At 39.1% G+C, this 18,884-nt stretch overlaps 1 protein-coding gene across 2 annotated transcripts in view; it reads left to right on the forward strand.

The window, feature by feature from the left end:
* Positions 1–18,884, forward strand: part of LOC103035230 (protein diaphanous homolog 1) — a 98,159-nt gene that overhangs the window by 61,160 nt on the left and 18,115 nt on the right. For both annotated transcript variants that reach the window (XM_049474735.1, XM_049474734.1), the window contains 3 exons: positions 2,390–2,505; positions 7,283–7,347; positions 14,341–14,520. In XM_049474735.1, coding sequence (XP_049330692.1) covers positions 2,390–2,505; positions 7,283–7,347; positions 14,341–14,520 — 361 coding nt within the window. The remainder of the gene's footprint in view (positions 1–2,389; positions 2,506–7,282; positions 7,348–14,340; positions 14,521–18,884) is intronic.

Below are 18,884 nucleotides of genomic sequence, written 5' to 3' on the forward strand. Positions count from 1 at the left end.
CTTGTTGCTCGTTTCTTGTCGGCTCGATGTGATCTGACAGGCAGGAAATTGGAGTGCCTCTGTCTGTCCAGGGGGTGTGTGGGAGGGAGGGAAAGAGAGCGAGCGAGAGAGAGAGAGGAAGAGGAAGCGATTTAGCGAGTGGCTGTAAAAAAAAAAAAAAAAATGAGTTATGAAGGGGTTAAACAGCACTCTAATTTCCTCACACAGTTCATGTGTTTATCTTATTATGTGATCATGTGATCATGTTGAATGTGCTGAAACGCATATGTACAGTTTTTAAAAAGTGGCTTCATTTGTGTCTCTATGACTCTTAATAATATTGTTAAGAGGTGCTCTCGCGTGCACACTCTCGCAGTCTTTCAATTTCTTTGTCTTCTTCCCTCGTGTCTAATTCTTTCTTTTACTCTCTCTTTATCCCTTCTTGACTAATTCTCTATTTTCTCTTACACTCTTGCTCATTCATTTGTGCTTTCGCTCTTATTTTCAATCGTTCTTTCTTTCTTTCTTTCTTTCTTTCTTTCTGTCTTTCTGTCTTTCTTGCTTTCAGTTCAATTCAGTTCAGTGGTTCTTTATTGGCATGAATGTAATTATATACACTGTCATAGCAATTAATAATTTCTTTCTTTCTTGCGCTCTTTTTTGCACTCTTTCTTTCTTGAGCTCTTTCTTTCTTGCGCTCTTTCTTTCTTGCACTCTTTCTTTCTTGCACTCTTTCTTTCTTGCACTCTTTCTTTCTTGCACTCTTTCTTGTGCTTTTTCTTTCTTGCACTCTTTCTTTCTTATGCTCTTTCTTTTTTCTTTGTTTTCTCTTTCCCTATTTATTTCTTTCTCTTTCCTCCCTCTCTCTCTCTCTCTCTTTTCTGTCTTTCTTTTATGCTTTCTCTCTTTTTCTCCTTAACCAATTCCCTCTCTCATTCGCTTGCTATCGCTCTCTCCCACTCCTTCTGCCTCCTTATCTAATTTCTCTTTTTTTTTCGTTCTCTTTTCTGACACCCTCATTTTCTTTTCACTTGGTTACACTGAACAAATAGAACACTTTCGATATGAGGGATATAAAAAAATAAATCAAATGAAAGCTTTGAAAAAAGAATGGAAGGAGTAAAGGAACTGCAACGGAGTCACCATAATGAAAGAGGAGATGGGGGCGTAGAGGAGGAAAGGAGAGAGAGGCAGCGGAAGAGGAGAAAGATGGCGAGTGAAGGAAAGTGGTTCTATATTTGGAGGCTGCTGGTGGCTTTGCTGCAATCAGCAGTATTTATTTACCTGTTGAGTTAAATACACCATCATCACTGCATTAAAACTGCTGACACCGTTAGGACACTGATAATTGCTTCTGCATGACCGCGTTCCGTACATCCATCAAGCAGATATCGATTACAGTCGGTTCATCTCCCACTGCGAGCAATCCGAGACACACAGATTATCTCCATCTGAGCAGCCGAAGAGACAAAGCCACGGACTAATTATGTGTTTTCATCTCAATTTGTAAGAGCTGAGCTGAAGTTTCCCTGACAAAGAGAAATCCGTTTTAAAAACGGACACTAGATGTCTCTCTCGCTCCACGGAAAAATCTGAAGATGAACAGAAAAAAATGGAACAGAAAGAGAGATTGGAGGTTGGAAAAAAGAGTAGAAAAAGAGAGCAAAGCCAAATAAGAGCGCGAGAGTGAGTGAGAGAGGGAGAGCATGCGAGCGAAAGAGAGAGAGAGAGAGAGAGAGAGAGAAACAGCTTGGTGGAAAATGAAGAAAGTATTGAGTTACTTTCACACCAGGTCACGATGCCAGACTCCTCGCAAATGGAGTGTGTCTGCAAGCCCATCAAATATCTGACCATCAGGACACACACTCACGCACATACACACTCTTACACACACAGACACACTCTTGAGTTCTTTCAGAAATGAAGAGAGAGAAAGAGAAGAGTGCATCACAAGAATACGCAAGCATATACACATATACAGATGTACACACACATATACACACATACATACACACACCAGTCAATTGGCTGCAGCTACACTTGAACTGTTTCTTTATAATCTTACACACACACACTCTTATGTACTAGTTGAATGCTGCCCACTCTTGCTCCAATAACACACTGACTCTGAGAGGTGTGAAGCTGTTTTGTGAGCTCAAGGTCGTGGTTGTGAAATGCTTTGTGTTTCCGTATTGATTCATTTCAGTCATTATTCTCCAGCCCTCATAAAGCCTCTCTCCACGTTCTAATTTAGGCAGCACTAACGTTTCTCTCAGCACTGCCGACTGACTTACTGACTGCGTCCCTGGAGGTTAAACATGTCTGTTATAGTAAAGTTATTGCCCTTATTCATTCTCTCTCTCTCTCTCTCTCCCCCTCTCTCTCTTCATCTCCTGTTCTCTATTGACAGGCCACAGTACTACAAGCTGATAGACGAGTGTGTTGCTCAGATAGTATTACGCAGAAGTGGCTGTGATCCAGACTTCAAATGCAGGAGCCTACAGGTGGACATCGAAGGGCTGATTGGTAAGGCATGCTGTATAAATAAATGAATACATAAATGAATGAATAAACAGACTGACCCCTTTTATATGAATGTGGACTGAGCCAGTGGCTCTCAATCCTGGTCCTGGAGGCACCCATCTAGGTTTAATGATTTAACATCACTCGAAGCATCCGAAGGTGGTACACTAACTAGATGACCTCAGAAAAACATCTGCACTGAAATATTAACAACTTAAATCTATTAAGTTTCCACCTGTAATTCTCCTAACATTACATTTGTTTGCGTTTGGTTCTTTACCTATATATATATATATATATATATATATATATATATATATATATATATATATATATATATATATATATATATATATTTTTTTTTTTTTTTTTTTTTCGAGGAAGCGAGGGAAGAGCACCAAAAACAATAATAAAACAGGAAGATAGAGAAACAAGACAAATCCAATGAATAAAAAATAAAAGCATTAACAATATCCAGTATAAAAGCACATAAATGATATACAAAACAAATGTACAAAACCAGATAAAGGGATCCAGTCCAAAATTTAGATTTTTTAAAATCCCTTTTTCTCTATGTTCTTCTTTTCTCCTCCAAATCCAACATTATTCATCCCTCCCCTCTCATCCTCCAGTTTTTTATCATTATTAACATCAATTTTATTGGTCCTACAGTAAAACCCTGTGGAACACCACAAGATATGATAACCTACGTCTGTTAGCCAGTCACAAAAAGTTCACTGCAGTTTCTGCATTGCAGTTAATAGCTTATTAAGATAAAAAAAAAAATGCATGTAGTTTACTGCTTGGCTCTCATGTAGTTTATTTACTCTGTCTAAATCCTTTTGAGAGTCTCAGCAGGATAAAATACAGTATTAACCAAAACAATTACCAAACAAATAACCTAATCATACTTACAGACTACAAAAGCAAGCAAGCTCCACACAACAGGTAAAGAACAATTACCTAAAGATATGATAGCATGTATATATGTGTGAATTACACGTCTAGATTACTGTGTATAGATAACTTTATGTGTGTGGTGACTACATGTGTTTCTGTGAAATGGCTTGTAGGTGGTACTTTAAGGTTTTAGTTTGGTCACTGGTGGTACATGGCCTAAAAGGTTTGAGAACTACTGCTCTAACCACTAATCACTAATATTATAGTTATATAATAGCCCACTAATGTTAATAATGCTAATAATAAAGATAAATACAACAACAACACACATTTATATGTAGTCTTAGGTAAAGTCCTAAGCATTTTAGTGGTTTCCTTGCTTTACACTCCCCCTGCCTCTCTAAAAACGGCTTGTTAGTGACCTGATCAGTAGAATCATGTGTGTTTAGAGCAGGGAGATCAATAAATGTGCAGAGGATGGTTCCTCCAGGGCCAGGTTGGAGAATCACTGGGCTAAGCGAGAGTTTGGTCATTGCTGCAGTTCCAGTTCATTCCACAGTGTGGCAGCACTGAGCAAATGAGAATTATAAGAAAGGAAACGGACTTGTGAAGCCTTTATATGAACATGAATTCATATCATGAAATTAGTGTGTGTATGTTTGTGTGCGTTTGTATTAAAACAATTGGTGCCATGCTACACTGAACTGTGGAATATGCACGTGGGGCCTCCTGCATTGAATGTGGATGTGATTTCTGTTTGGAAATGTCTTCTGTAAACACGTGACACTGTGGATGATCGAGGAATTCTTGGAATTTCAGTTCAAGTTGCATGTCTCATCCATCTGGCACCCACTATCAGACCTTAGTTCAGCTTCACTCACAAGAGAACACCTCACAGCGTATACAGGTGTGGGTAGGTGGTTCAACTGTCCGTTGAGGTCGAGAACACTTCAAGATAACATACAGGTGCAAAAAAAATAAAAAATATAATTGAAAGGTTACTTTATTTCAGTAATTCAGTTCAAACTGTTTAACTCATATTTTATATAGATGCATAAAACACAGATTGATCATTTTGATCATTTTTTGAGCATTTATTTCTTTTGTTGTTGATGATTATGCCCTACAGCCAATGAAACCCCAAAAGTCAGTATCTCAGGAAAAAAAAGAGCCATGTCATCTGCTTATGTTGGTCAGCACAGCACAGCTTCTGCCAAGAGATTTTGCAGCACTTCATGCTTTCCTCTGCTGACAACTTTTATAAAGATGCAGATTTCATTTTCTAGCAGGACTTGGCACACTGCCCACACTGCTCACAAAAGTACCAATTGGTCTTATATAGTATTCTAACACCTAAATATAGATCACTCTGTGTGTAATCCATCTATATAATATATGAGATTCACATTTTTTGAGATGCACAGGATAGCAGTAAGTTCCACTGCTGATCTTATATTGTGACACATCGTATTATTGATTATTTCTAGCCATACTGCAAGATTCCACAGAGAAAACAGCCAGTCTCTAGTTGGCTCCTGTGTAAAGGCATAGCTCTATAAATGTGCATGTGATGTCCAGTGTGATCTAGGTGTGCGTAAGTGTGTGCGCTGTTCTCTTGGGTTTTATCCTGCAGGGATATTTTAAACACTTTCAGAAATACCCTATTCTTTTTTCTTCTTCTCCTTCTCCTTTCTGTTCATAATGGGAAAAGAACAGCCTAATTCTGCCCTGCCTCGCGTTATTTAAAGATTTCCTTTGAACTCGAAACACTTCTGCATTCTGCTCCCAGGTTTTTCACCCCCCCACCCTCCTCTTTCCATCCACTCTTTCTTTTCTCTTATTGGGCTCTTGTCCCATTTAGTGTGGTTATGAAAAGTAAGTACAGTTCCCCTCGCTCACACTCTCCTACCCCCTCTCTGCTTCTCCTGGCTGCGTCCTCAGTTTCTCTTCTCATTAAATTTCTTCAGAAAAAAAATGCTGCTTTTTGCTTCTGCTGTTTTTTTTTCCTAGTTGTTTTTCTTTCTAGCTTGATCTACTGCATCTTTTAGCTTCACTTTCTTCTGGTCTGTCTGTCTGTCTGTATAACTGTATATCTCTCTGGCTTCTATTTTCTTATTTCTGTGTGTCTATATAGGTGTGTGTGTGTGTGTGTGTACGTGCTCAGGCAGGGTGGGAGATCAGTAATATTTCCTTCTGACTGGTTTTCTTCACCTCAGGCTCTCATTGCTACTTGCGCCCCAGTATTATCATAACTCTCCAGAAGCTGCTCAGAAGTTCATCGTAAACGTGACTCTCTTGCTTATTGAAAAGCATATTCCTCACAGGCTGAACCAAAGGTCCAGCACTTGGTTGGGCTATTTGAGAAATGCCTAGAAAAAATACACTGACATACTGAAAATTATGGAGTAGCAATATATTCGTTAATCATGAAGTGTAACCTCAGGACACGACTTAAGACCGCCCACACCCATGTATAAATTGTGAGGTTGAGAACTGGCCCACATGCTCAAGGCAAAATGATAAGAAATAAAGTTATAATAAAGAGTTAAAGTGAGTGGCAGATGGATTGGAGTGACATTCCTTTTGTAAAGTTGCGCAGGCGTTTAAAGGCGTTTTAACCCTTGAAAGTTCGACCCATGTCATATAGATGCAAGGCTCATGCTTTTGATCCAATTAGTTTTAGTTTCACACTGCAGTTTAGTGAATGAACTTAAGAAGAGCTGCGACACTCTTATTAATTCGGCAGTATTAATTCCTGGTACTGTGCCGAATTCTGCCTTTCTGCCAAAATAGGACTCAGTTTAAGGGCATGCACATCACACAGTAGCACAGTAGGATAACGGATCAGTTTTGGTTCCTTTGATTTTTGTTTAGAAATAAGGGTTAATCTACAGTTACAGTAGATACGAGAGTAACCAGTGTATTCTGTTGTGCACGTACTGCTGTGTGAGGTGCATCCAAAGTATGAAAGAGCTTGATTTTAACCCAGCACCAACTTTTTTTCCCCATTTTATTGTTTAATGGAAACAATAGTCTGTCTCAGTTTCCTGTAATTGGTCCAAAACTCCAAACCGTCCTTAAAAAAGGCATTTTCATCCTGATAGTACTAATTCAGAACCATGTCTGAACTGAGTCAATATGTTTTGGTTGGACTAAGCCATCTTTTAACACCTGTTTTTTAGCTTGGAACTAAATTAAAAAAAGTCTAAAAGTATAAATGAAAGCACCTAAGCATTCCCCATTCCCCAGTCCACAGATTCACATGTCTACCAGGAATCATGTGTACATCATAGAAAGCATTACCACCCACAGTGTAGATCAGAGTCTGAACATGGATGGAGCAAGCAACATAGGTTTCATCATAGATGACAAACACATTCAACACAGGAGATCATTTAGACATAGCTCCTGTGAGCTTCTGTGATCAGAAGTCATTGGACATGATACTTGTTCTTGTCCCGTGACTTTTGACTTGTGTCAGTATATTATTACGGAATACTCTCTGAGAAGAAAACTAAAGAGAAGTTTTATGTGTAAACTTTAAAGCAACTACATATCCTTTGTACTTTAAAATGAGCTTTATATTTGCTTGTTCTATCGTTAGTTCTTATGTTAAAAGTGTTTGGGGTTATTTTCTTTTTTTGTTGCGCAAGATAGAGATGTGTGAGAGTGTGTGTGTGTGTGTGTGTGTCTGTGAAAGAGAGAGAGCGAGGGGATGGGATTTTAATTAGGTTGCTCAGTAATCGGAGCACGAATCAGAGGAGACACACAGACTCATCACAGTGAAGGGCACTTTATCCCCACAGCCAGAAAAAACGTGACACACACACCTCTCGCGCGCACTCTCATTCTCTCTCTCTCTCTCACTTCCCCTCTCTAGATAACATGGTGGATAAGACGAAAGTGGAGATCAGTGAGGCCAAGGCCGTGGAGCTGGAGAAAAAGGTAAACACGCACGCACAGAGACGTGTACACACACACACACACACACACACTTGCTTACTCATTCTCACCTTGCCCGTATACACAGGCGCATTACCCATTCACAAGGTCACACAACCACCAATCAGTTTTCAACTGCCCTGAGTGTTTTACATATAAACTAACTTCTTCAGCGTACAACCTCAAAGCTCCCAGACGCCCCTTTAGTGATACGCGTGCACACGCGCTCGTGCACACACACACACACGCACACACAGAGACTCAGTGTCAGCTGGCAGATGTGTAATTTGTGAGGGGAGATGGGAGCAGACAGGAGATTTCCTCTTCCTCTCCCTGACAGGCTCTCTCTTAATCCCTCCCAGCAAGACTCCCTCTCACACACTCCGCAATTATCCCCCACCCTGTGTGTGTGTGTTTGTGTGTGTGTGTGTGTGTGTGTGTGTGTGTGTGTGTGTGTGTGTGTGTGTGTGTGTGTGTGTGTGTGTGTGTGTGTGTGTGTGTGTGTGTGTGTGTGTGTGTGTGTGCGTGAGTGCGTGCCTGCGTGTGTGTGTGTGTGTGTGTGTGTGTGTGTGTGTGTGTGTGTGTGTGTGTACACCCGCTCACGTAGTGCAATTTCCCTGTCACTGCCCGAAATTGGGGCATAAGGAGATGCCCTCTCTCCAATCTGTGTGTGCACGTGTGTGTGGAGGATGACCCCTATCAGGCGGCTGTCAGACAAGTGTTTACTCTTCCTCATTCCTCCCTGTCTAATTTAGAGTAATAGCTGTGTGGCAAAGCAGGAGAGGAGACAGACAGACTCTCATTACCCGCACACATATATAGAAAGCATGTGTGTGTATGTGTGTATGAGAGACAGACAGAGAGAGAAAGAGAGAAAGAGTGTGACCCTTCAGTTTCCACTGATGCCATATAATTACATGCCAGGGTTGCAAACACATCCCTGTCAATGTCACCAGAAATTATCAATGTTTTTCTGTCCCCCTGCCTGTCTGTGTCTGTCTGTGTGTGTGTGAGAGAGAGGGAGAATTTGTCAAATAACATGAGGTGAATACAGAGGGATGACTGTGCAGAGCTGGAGTGCATTGATTATGGATATGTATTTATCTATTTCTTTATTTATTTATGGGAGGGGGTACTGATTTGATCTCACTAAACCCACACCTCCTTTTTCACTTCGTCAAGGTCAGATCACACAAACTCCAGTGCAGTCTAATGCAAACTTTTTGCAGGTGTGCTGTAGCTATCTGGGTTTGTTCTGGATTGTTCTAATTTACACCCATTGTGGCACACTAGGGTTTGATTGCCTGGCTGGCAAATAAAGCACACTACACTAGTAAGAGCCCTTGATTCAGACTTCTTAAACTGCATTCACCTACCTACAAATAGGGCTGCAACAATTCGTCAATATAATCGTCGAAGTCGATTATTTAAATTTGTCGATTACAATTTCATTGCCGACTAATTGGTAATTTGTAACAGTATTGCTTTTCTGTGCTGGGGACAGAAAAGCAATAGGAGATGAGTAAATGGCTCACTCACACTGGTTACTTAGTCTGTGTTTCTAGTCAACTTAGTGTCTCCAGAAGTGCCCAAAACACCACAGATTACATATTTAATCACTAAATATCAGTACTTTCCACATTTTAACAACATCTAAACATTTAAATGCCTTTTATATCTCATGTTCAGCTGTTTCTATCGTTTTTAGAGATGGAGGACATTATAAGTGCCTCAGTATGTAGGAGTGTCATAAAGAGCTGAATGCTCTTTTTGTAGTTTGATATATATGTACAGAGACAAAATATCAGCTCACTCACTGTCCATCTTTACTTGTCCACTTAACATAAAGGAGCCCTTTTTGTAGTTCCAGAATTAAACACTGTAGTCCTCCTGTTCATTTGCATAATATATGATCCTTCTTTCACTCTGTTCTTTTATAGTATGGGTAGATCAGCCTCAGCAGTGCTGCTGGTGTTTTTAACCCCCCCTAATATGCTGTGGGTCAAATTGACCCATTTCAGTGTTTAGTAGTACAAAATATTTCTAACTATTTTTGGAGCATGAGACTTTATCTGATGTGATTATTTATTAGTGTAATGAACATGTGAATGTTAAATTTAATAATTAAATTTAATATGTTTAAATATGTAAGTATGTTTATATTACACCCATACTATTCCTGTCAGTTTGACCCAAAAGAGCAAAAATAGATGCTTCGAAGAGCAAAAATATACAACAATTTAGACCAAAACGTAGACATGGCCTCTTATTTATTTGTGAAATATCATACAAAAAAGTATATTAAAATATATACTATTACACTTTATATAAATTAATCTTAAGTTAACAGAGAAAATTATTATTTTATGATTATTTTTAACTACTTTTAAAATATTAAACAAATATCCAGTGGACAGCATCCAGGGACCACTGAAGGACTAGAGGATGACCTAAAACAAACTGTGCAGCAACAGATTCAGAGCTTCTGTCTCTGACTTTACTTTATCTACAAGGTAAATCTGCTATAGATGCCAGTGTCACTGCAGAGCTAAGAATAATCCACCATTCAAGTAATAGCTGCTCTGTGGTGGTCTGTTCTCTGGGGTCCTGGCCATTGAAGAACAGGTGAAAGGAGGAGAATAAAGCAAGCAGTGGAACAGATCACAGGACTACAGTCTTATGTACTTATGGAACTACATAGTGTTCCTATATGATCAGATGAGCTAATATAATAGACAGTGAGTGTGGGAACAAGGATGCTAGCAGGACTTAAAATGTTTTAAAATCTCTTAAATTAAAATCTGGGTAATAAAGTCTTATATTGTCTTAAATTTACTGTAAATTTGCTGTAGGTATTACATTTTTAGACTTTGTGTTTTAATGCCGGTGAGAAAGCACATGCTAACTTTAGCGGTGAGTTAGCTAAGATTGCCAGCAAGAGAACTAAGGTTAACAGAGAGATGGCTAATGTCAGCAGTGAGCTAGCTTACATACTAACGTTAGCAGCGAGTTATCTAGCTACATTATTGTTAGAGAACTAAGGTTTGCAGAGAGTTTACTAACATAATAACATTAGCAGTGAGTTATGTAGCTACATTAGTGAGGAGAACTAAGGTAAGCAAAGAGCTAGCTAATGTTAGCGGTGAGCTAGCTAACATACTAACTTTAGCAGCGAGTTAGCTAGCTACATTACTGGGGAGAGAATTAAGGTTAGCAGAGAGATAGCTAATGTTAGCGGTGAGCTAGCTAACATACTAACTTTAGCAGCGAGTTATCTAGCTACATTTCTGGGGAGAGAATTAAGGTTAGTGGAGAGCTAACATAGTAATATTAGCAGTGAGCTAGCTAACATGCTAACATAATAACATTAGCGCTGAGTTAGCTACTTTTACGGGGAGAGAACTAAGCTTAGTGGCAAGCTAGATAACATTGTAATGTTAGCGGTGAGTTAGCTACTTTAATTTTGATTTCCAGTACAACAAATAATTTTCTACCAAAGAAAACATGACTACATTTTTGGGTCTTAAATTATATTTATTGCGGTCAAAGACAGGTCTTAAAAAAACATTAAATTTGACTTATAAAATGGTGCAAGAACCTTGGTTAATGGTACGGCTGATCAGTGTATGAATAAAATAAAATATCTTTAAAGTAATTTTAATACTGTGTAATATTTAATAATCAGGAGAGAACATGTTTGGGATTCCAAACAATCACAGCAAACACAGCTCTGACACAGCAGCCAAACACTTGTTTGTTTGGTCCGTGTTTGTGATTGTGATTGTTTGCATTGTTGTGTTCTGGGCCTCAGTTCAGTTCTGTCTTATGACATCACAAGTAGCTTCTCATTGTTTAGATGTTTAGACTCTGATGTCATTAAGGCTTAGAAGTGCTCAGCTCTTCTGAAAGCTGGACAGATTTCTATATTCTTTTACTTTCACCTCACATCTACAGAAACTCGGACCAAAGGCTGAGAATACACCTTAAGAGATTAGTTCTTTCCTTTTTATGCATTCTCTCTGCCAGTGCTGTCATACTGGGCACACACAATTCGGACAGGGGATATGAGCGAGCAAGTCAAAAAGCCTATTTGCATAGATTCAAGCTCTGCACACAGTAGAGATGATGAAAGATTGATGGACACACACGAACGGAGTGCCAATTCATACCAGTGTCAGCAGTAATGTGTGAGGAGGGGAAGAATAGCCTTGTTGCTAGGATGTACTCGACAGTACAGCGGTTTAACGTCTAAAAAGCAATTGTTATAACTGACCTTGGGCTGTTAATTGCAATCCTGAATCAAAAAAGGTATTGACTGTGTATGAATTTATTTAAATTTTTTTCTTTGACTTTTATTTAATTCAGACAGTATAAACCCAGTATATTTCATGATTAGTCTAGTCAACTTTTATTTATTTATTTTTTATAATTGTTGTACATCCATTCCTGGAGAGAGTTAGCGCGTCAAAGCATTTTCCACTTTGTTTAGTTGCCATTCCATCTCCCAACACTTAAATAATGTTTGGCACTAAAGATTTTGTCCCATTTTTACTGCAAATACCTCATCTGGTGTCTTAGGATCAGTATTACTGCTGCATCACAGAAGTGTACTGACACAACCATGACAGACCCCAACTTTTAGACCTCCTTCTAACAGTCTAAATGGTCCTTTTCCTCTTTAGTTTCCATTTCTTCAAAAGAAAAAAGATATGAAATAAGAAATTTCTCATACCACTTTACATGTTTACCCCACATAGCCCACCTCTGTTCACCCGTAGCATTACAAAATACAGGCTTAGGGGGGCATAGCATTGCCTAAGCAAAGAAATAGCTATTTTTACACTAATAAATAGCTCAATGTAGGGCCAGTCTTTATTGTTAGAATTCTGAGGGCCCTGACGTTTAAAACAAGGCAATGAGAACTCTGAAAGCGCACAGGTAGTTGATTAAAAAAACACTGTTTATACTCACAGCACCTTCAGGTAGTTCTCCGGGTGCCGCCATCTTGAAATTAAGCCACGATAAGTTGACTGAAGAGCCCAAACCAATAGGTGGGATAGGAGTAAAGATTGCAAAATTAATTATGTGTAAATGCATGAATATTATATATAGAGAGAGATCCAGCAACAGGTGGAGTTCATGCATGACTGTGGTTCATTAGTTATTGTTGAATCATGGTTCTTAATGCATGCAGTGCTGTCTGAAACATATCAGGTGTTCAGCTTTGGCTTGTGCACTAACCCTGTTTGAGTTTATTTATGCGTTTTGTATAATTATATTACTTTAAACTTTATTTTCTAGCTCTTAGGCTCAATCCCATTTCTTCCACTTACCCCTACCCCTTGTTTTTGAGTGTAACCCTTCCTCATGGAACCGAGTTATAAAAGGAAGGGGTGAATCCTCCCCCTAAGAATTGGATTAACCCTTCAAGCACCCGATACATCATCAGGAGCGCTAAAGTTCAGCAACCTAGCTTCTGCTGGATAACTAGTTAACTATAGAGCTTTATTGTATGACCTGAGATGGTGCAGAAATTAATTATTTATCTGTGATTGGGTGCTAAAATTAGCTTTGATTAGCTTTTATTTTTATTTTATTTTTCCGTCCTGCCTTAAATGCTGCATCCTCTGCCGTCTGTTGCACCATTTAAAGTGAAACGGGAAAGTTGGCTAGCTAGCTACTGAGACAAACTACCAGAGGTGTTTTTTATGCTTGTTATGAAGAATTTGGCCGTAAAACATTAAAACCACATATTAAACTATAGTAATATAGTGCTAATCATCACTTTTCTCTGTTTGAAAAGCTAACAAGCCCTATCCTTTCCCCCTACCCCTCCAGCCTAAGAAGAATTAGGACAAGTGGGTAAGTGGTGCCACCTCCTGATTGGTGAACAGGCTCCAGCCTGGCAATTCTGTCACACTTCTCAAACTATTAAACACATTTTAGTAGACTGCCCTGCACTTTTAACCACCAGAAATAACTTTTATAGGGTTAGAAATATGAAAGAATAGTTTAAAAAGATTCCACCAGCTAAAATACTTAAAAATCTGAAAGTCCTTCATATGAAGAAACTGATTTAGCTCTGTGATGCTCAAGTCATGAACAATGTTGATGCCATAAAATAGCCAATATGTTGCTCAAATGACACAAAACACAAACAAACAAACAAAAACAAAAAGGAGTAAGTGGTAGGACCAAGTGGTGAAATGGAATTGGGTCTAAATATCTCTTGTTCCAACTTATATAAAACTGTGTTGAAGGCCAAAAAAGTAGCAATGAATATTTATAAACAAAATTAAATGAAATTGACCAGGTCAAGTATAATATATTCTGGATTCAGACTGTCTGTAATGAAATGGAAGTTATTTTTTGTGTTTTCCATTCTGTCACTGACAACTTTTTCTTATTTGGGTTGTAATTATTAAGTAATTGAGTGTTTTAAACCAACTGTATGCCTAATTAGTCTACAAACATTTCAATGTTTCTTTACATGGCATCAGTTTGAGTGAAACCAGCAATATAAAATATAGAAAATATGGACTCAGTGTCCAAACTGTTGAACACTGTAGGAGGGATTGGTATTACACTGTGACAGGACAAAAAAAAAAATTTGAGTTTCTCCCACTTTCCCATTGGTCTGTCTGCTCAGTACTTTTTGCCAGGCAGTTTCATATTTCATGGCTGTTATGGCAGACAGATGCAGTGAGTACATGCTACAGAGCTTGTCAAATGTGTCAGATAGCCACTCACCCATATAGTGGACGCGTGTGTTCCAGTAGGCACGCACGGACACCTCATGTTCAATGTGACTGCAATCTGTATGCTTTTGACATGGTTTGTCAGGCCCGGTGAGTTCCAGCATGCACACTGTGATATAGAGAAGGCTGTCTGGCTGCTGAATGCCTCCTGTCACCAGCAATAGATTCCTACACATACACCCACATATCAAAGCCCCTGCTCTGACTGATGTGTCTTTTTTTGTGTGTGTCTGTGTAGCTGGATGCTGAGTTGACTACCCGGCACGAGTTACAGGTGCAGTTTAAGAAGATGGAGGGAGATTATGAACAGAAAGTCCAAGAGCTCAGCACCGATAAAGAAGCTCTCGGGAATGAAAAGGTGGAGAAGGAGAAAGAAAACCAGGCGCTAAGTGGTGAAATCGGCCAACTCAAGGAACAGGTATTGAGTCTCGCCGCTCACAGAGTCACACATTCACTCCTCTTCAGAGCAGTGCCCTTCTGATTTATCTGTCTATTAAATTGGTATTCACTGATGGTATATTGATGGTATTTCAACCACTGCTGTCACATTAGAAGCTCTCTACTGCAGATAGCCACTTGAAAATGCCAGCACTCGCATATGCTGTGTGAGCATTTTATAAGGAGTGGATCAATAGAACCGGCCCAGAATTGCTTATAGACTCTTTTTCCTTCCCTCTACTTGCCAACTACTTAATACTGAGATTTCTTTTTCTGACTTTCATGAGATTTCTTTTCAAAAGCTTTTTTTTTTTTTTTCTTTTAAAAGAGTCATTTTGCAAATCAGGTGCCATTTACACTTTGCAGCTTCCAATATTTTCATCAAACACCCCCCCCCCTCCAAAAAAAAGCACATTTTCTCACCTTAGGCATTAAATCCTTATTGAAGCCCTCCTGTTTATTTATACACATAAGCCATATTCACAATCTGATTGAAGAATAGCTACAATTCTCTAATAGGTCAGGTTTCTGACCTAGTGCAAAGTAAAGCAAATAGTCCTCCTTTTATCTGTTTTCTACACCATCATATCCTCATTATTTTAAAACTAAAAACAGTCATATAAAGTGTCACAGAAACAAGTGAACACTCCCCACTTCTACATAATTAATTGTTATTACATTTTATTCAGCCATCACTATGAGAATTACTGAAAAAGCATTAGATTAGCTATTAGCATGATAACGTGCATGATCTGTGCCTGCTCAAGTCTGGCTGACTGAAACCCCTCTTATAAAATGTATAGACAAAAAAGTCTTAGTCAGATCAAGTGACTGCTGTTGGACAGAAAACTCAAATTAACCTTTTTTTTCCCCATTGGTGTGTTTTGTTCTGTAGCTCACTCACTATGCTAGCTTTTTCTTAGCTAGCTTGACTACAGATCCACAATCCACAAGTAACACAATCAGTTACAATACACTCAACCCAGAGCAGCTTAGAGACATTAGAAATTCTTGACGTTAAAAAAACGGAGTAAAGTTAAGTGACTGGTGTTGGAATGAAAGAAAGGCTAATTGTGACTCACAATTAGCCAAACCACCCAGGCTTAGAAAAGTTAGCTAACAGGTTAAACCCCACCGCACAGCCCATGATGCAGCTAATGGATTCTTGAATAACATATGTTTACTAGGTAAAGGTGAGTGAGTTGTTTTAAGACTGTTTTCAGATATGTTCAGGCACATCTTGCAGACTGGTCATTCAGGATTGCTTGCTTTTCCTTTTTATTAAAACCTCAGGTCTCTAAACTCCCAAAACCGGGCGGTATACTGGTTCATGCAATATACTGGAGGGGAAATTAGAACCGTATGCATTTTTCACATACCGCCATATGTAAAAAATATAAAGCGCTGTGTTGACCAGCACCTCCAAAGAAGCATACTGCTTGTTAGCTAACGCTAACCAGTTTTCCATAACAAGCTAACACACCGTAACACAGCTCAGCGCTGGTGGAGTCTCACGCTGTCCTGCCTAGAGAAACGTGAGAACAGAAGTAACTATAGCCCTGTTTAAATATATTAATTCTGCCCAGGACTAATGTGTTGTATTGTTAGAGTTCCTTCCTCATTTAGAGACACTGTCATACATTTGAAACATCATGTAGCACACACCATTTAGTTTAGAAAAATAACTTTCTTTACATTAATAAAAAGCAACAGTTAACAAGTTACTGAACATTAAAGCTAGTGTTTTGGGGTGTTAAAAGAAAAGAAAACTTATTACACAAATAATAAATTAAACTTGACAAAAATAAGGATTTAGTTGTTGAATTGATGCTTTTCATCAAATGTTTTGGACACAGACGTCACTAATTCCATACAAGAACTCAAGGCGTACTTATGCAGGAGAGGCCTATTGTTCAGTTCACTCCTAAATATCAAAATATGAGTGCTCCACTCTGCATAGCAACCCCCCTGTTATTTCCCCCAGCTTTCTGAATTAGAAATGGTACAAAATTGCTTATGGACACTTCTTCCTTTGCCATACTATTCAGCCACTTAATGCTGGGATTGCTTTCTCTGATGTTCTTTTAATTAAAGTCTTTGTTGTAGCTTGTTGTCCGCAGAAAGACTTTTTTTTGTAGGTGAGTCATTCTACAAGACGGGTGCCGTTTACATATTACAGTTTCCAAAATTCTCATTAAACACCTTTTTGAGATGTTAATCCTTTCAGAAACAGCTCGGGCATAAAATCCTCATTAATTCTGTAATATCCTATTAATACTGACTGGCATGGCTGCCATACTCACAATAAAGCATGACAGAGCTGTGTAAGGAGGTGGTAAATATGATCCCAGAATGGCCACAGATCATCATGTGGTCGAGTTCTTGACCTGGCACACATGACAATCAGTTTAACACCCTTTTTTTTTTTTTTTTTTGCTTCTGGAAGAGTTCATTTTTGATTGTGTATATATAGCAGTGGCTGTGTTTAACATAAGCTATGGGCTACACTGCTCCATTAAATCCCCATTAGTAAGTTTTGAGAGAATGTGCACAAATACAGCAATAAAGAATTCATGGTATGTGTAGAAGTCTCAGTTTTTATCTGAATTTAACTTTGAACATCATAAAGGGATGCTCTGAGTTTAAATTATGTCACTTTCTCTTTGTAAAGTAATTTAATGCAACACTTTTTTATTTTATTATTTATAAAGAAAAAAGTGCAGATGAAGAAAAAATGTCAAGCCAGGCTAAGGGTCTATACACACTAGTCATAACATTTTTACAAAAATGACTCATGTTTAGTTATACAGGAGACCCCTGTTTTTTAGTTAACATCTGAAAATCATAAATATCAGTCTTCCAGCCTTATTATTTCCTCCAGCTCTGCAAATCAAACTGTTGACAGACAGATATGTTTGTTAATCATGTCATGAAGCAGGTGTTTTCTGCTTCTCTTCCCTTTATATTCTCTCTAGTCTTTCTTCAGTTTTCCACACTGAAGTTTCCTTCCATCCTTTTGCGTTTCTTTCTTTTTTTTTTTTCTTACCCCTCATCTTTGCTTTGCTTGTGCAGAATGCTGAGGCGTGCACGTTTACAGTCTGAAATGAGATCAACTTGATCAGCCAACCAGTAAACAGAAGTTGTCAAACTGGTGTGAAATTCACTTTCTTTCAAAAACTGCACTCTGAAACTGTCAGAGAGAGATGGAGAGAAAAAAAATCCTGTGCTTTTCTGTGAAATTATTTCTCAAATAATGAGTTGAACCTCCCCAAGTCTCGCCGTGAATCCATCAGATGAAGACAGAAAAAGAAACTAATCTGACAAGATAAATGCAGCTCTACCCAGTCACCAGAAAACAGGTTTATATTGACCGGTACTGGGATCCGTCATCTGATGAGCCGTGCTCATATCAGGAGAAGGTGTGAATTGCTGCCATGATTGTGTTATTGGTGAAAATCACTGAAACGGTAGATGGAACGATGGAAGGGGAGAGAGAAGATGAAGCAGCAAAGGAATAAAAGTTAGAGCTACGTCAAACTACGGTGACATACATTGTTTGTCAGCGAACTCCCTGACATCAGCACTGTACAAGCACAAGTGTGTGTGTGTGTATGTGTGAGAGAAAGAGAGAAAGATAGTGTATGTGTGTGTGTGTGTCTGTTGGAGAGATAATTACAGTTGATGGCAGCAGGAGAAATACCCGACTCAGCGAAAGTAGAGAAGTTCTTAGGAAGGATGAGAGGAGAAAGGTGGAGGTGGAGACACGTTTGGACTAAATAGGGATGGATGGAAGAGAAAGTGGAGGATGGCAAGAGGATAGACGGCTGCGAAAGAGTGAGGCAGAGGGAGAGCGAAAAACTTGCTGAGCTAAACACAGCCTGTCACCTCAACCTGCTTTTAATGTGGAACAGATAAACAGCTGTCAGAGACGCTTGTCATCACATCATACACACACACACACTTGCACACACACACTTGCACACACTTGTGCGCGCACACACACACTCTCTCTTCATCCTGGCCTTCTGAACTACATCCAGGTTTCTCAGCATCAATGGACTCCTCTCCCTGTCACACTTCAAACACTGGCACACGCTCCAACTAAGCTGGGCAAGAAAAGCCTCCTCACTCTTCTGCTTCACTTTTTCTCTCTCGCGCTTTTCTTCTCCGCGTTCTCTCGCCCTTTTTCTCGCTGGCATTCTCTCACTCTCGCGCTCTCCCTGATGTGGTATTAGCAGGCTGGTCATTTTTAATGAGCTGTGTCGAGTTCTGGATAAATAAATGATGCTTCTAATTAGACATGGATTTAGCCCCCCACTCATCTCTCTCCAATTCCAGCCTTGA

This window comes from Astyanax mexicanus, chromosome 2, assembly GCF_023375975.1.
Source record: "Astyanax mexicanus isolate ESR-SI-001 chromosome 2, AstMex3_surface, whole genome shotgun sequence".
Classification (NCBI taxonomy): Eukaryota; Metazoa; Chordata; class Actinopteri; order Characiformes; family Acestrorhamphidae; genus Astyanax; species Astyanax mexicanus.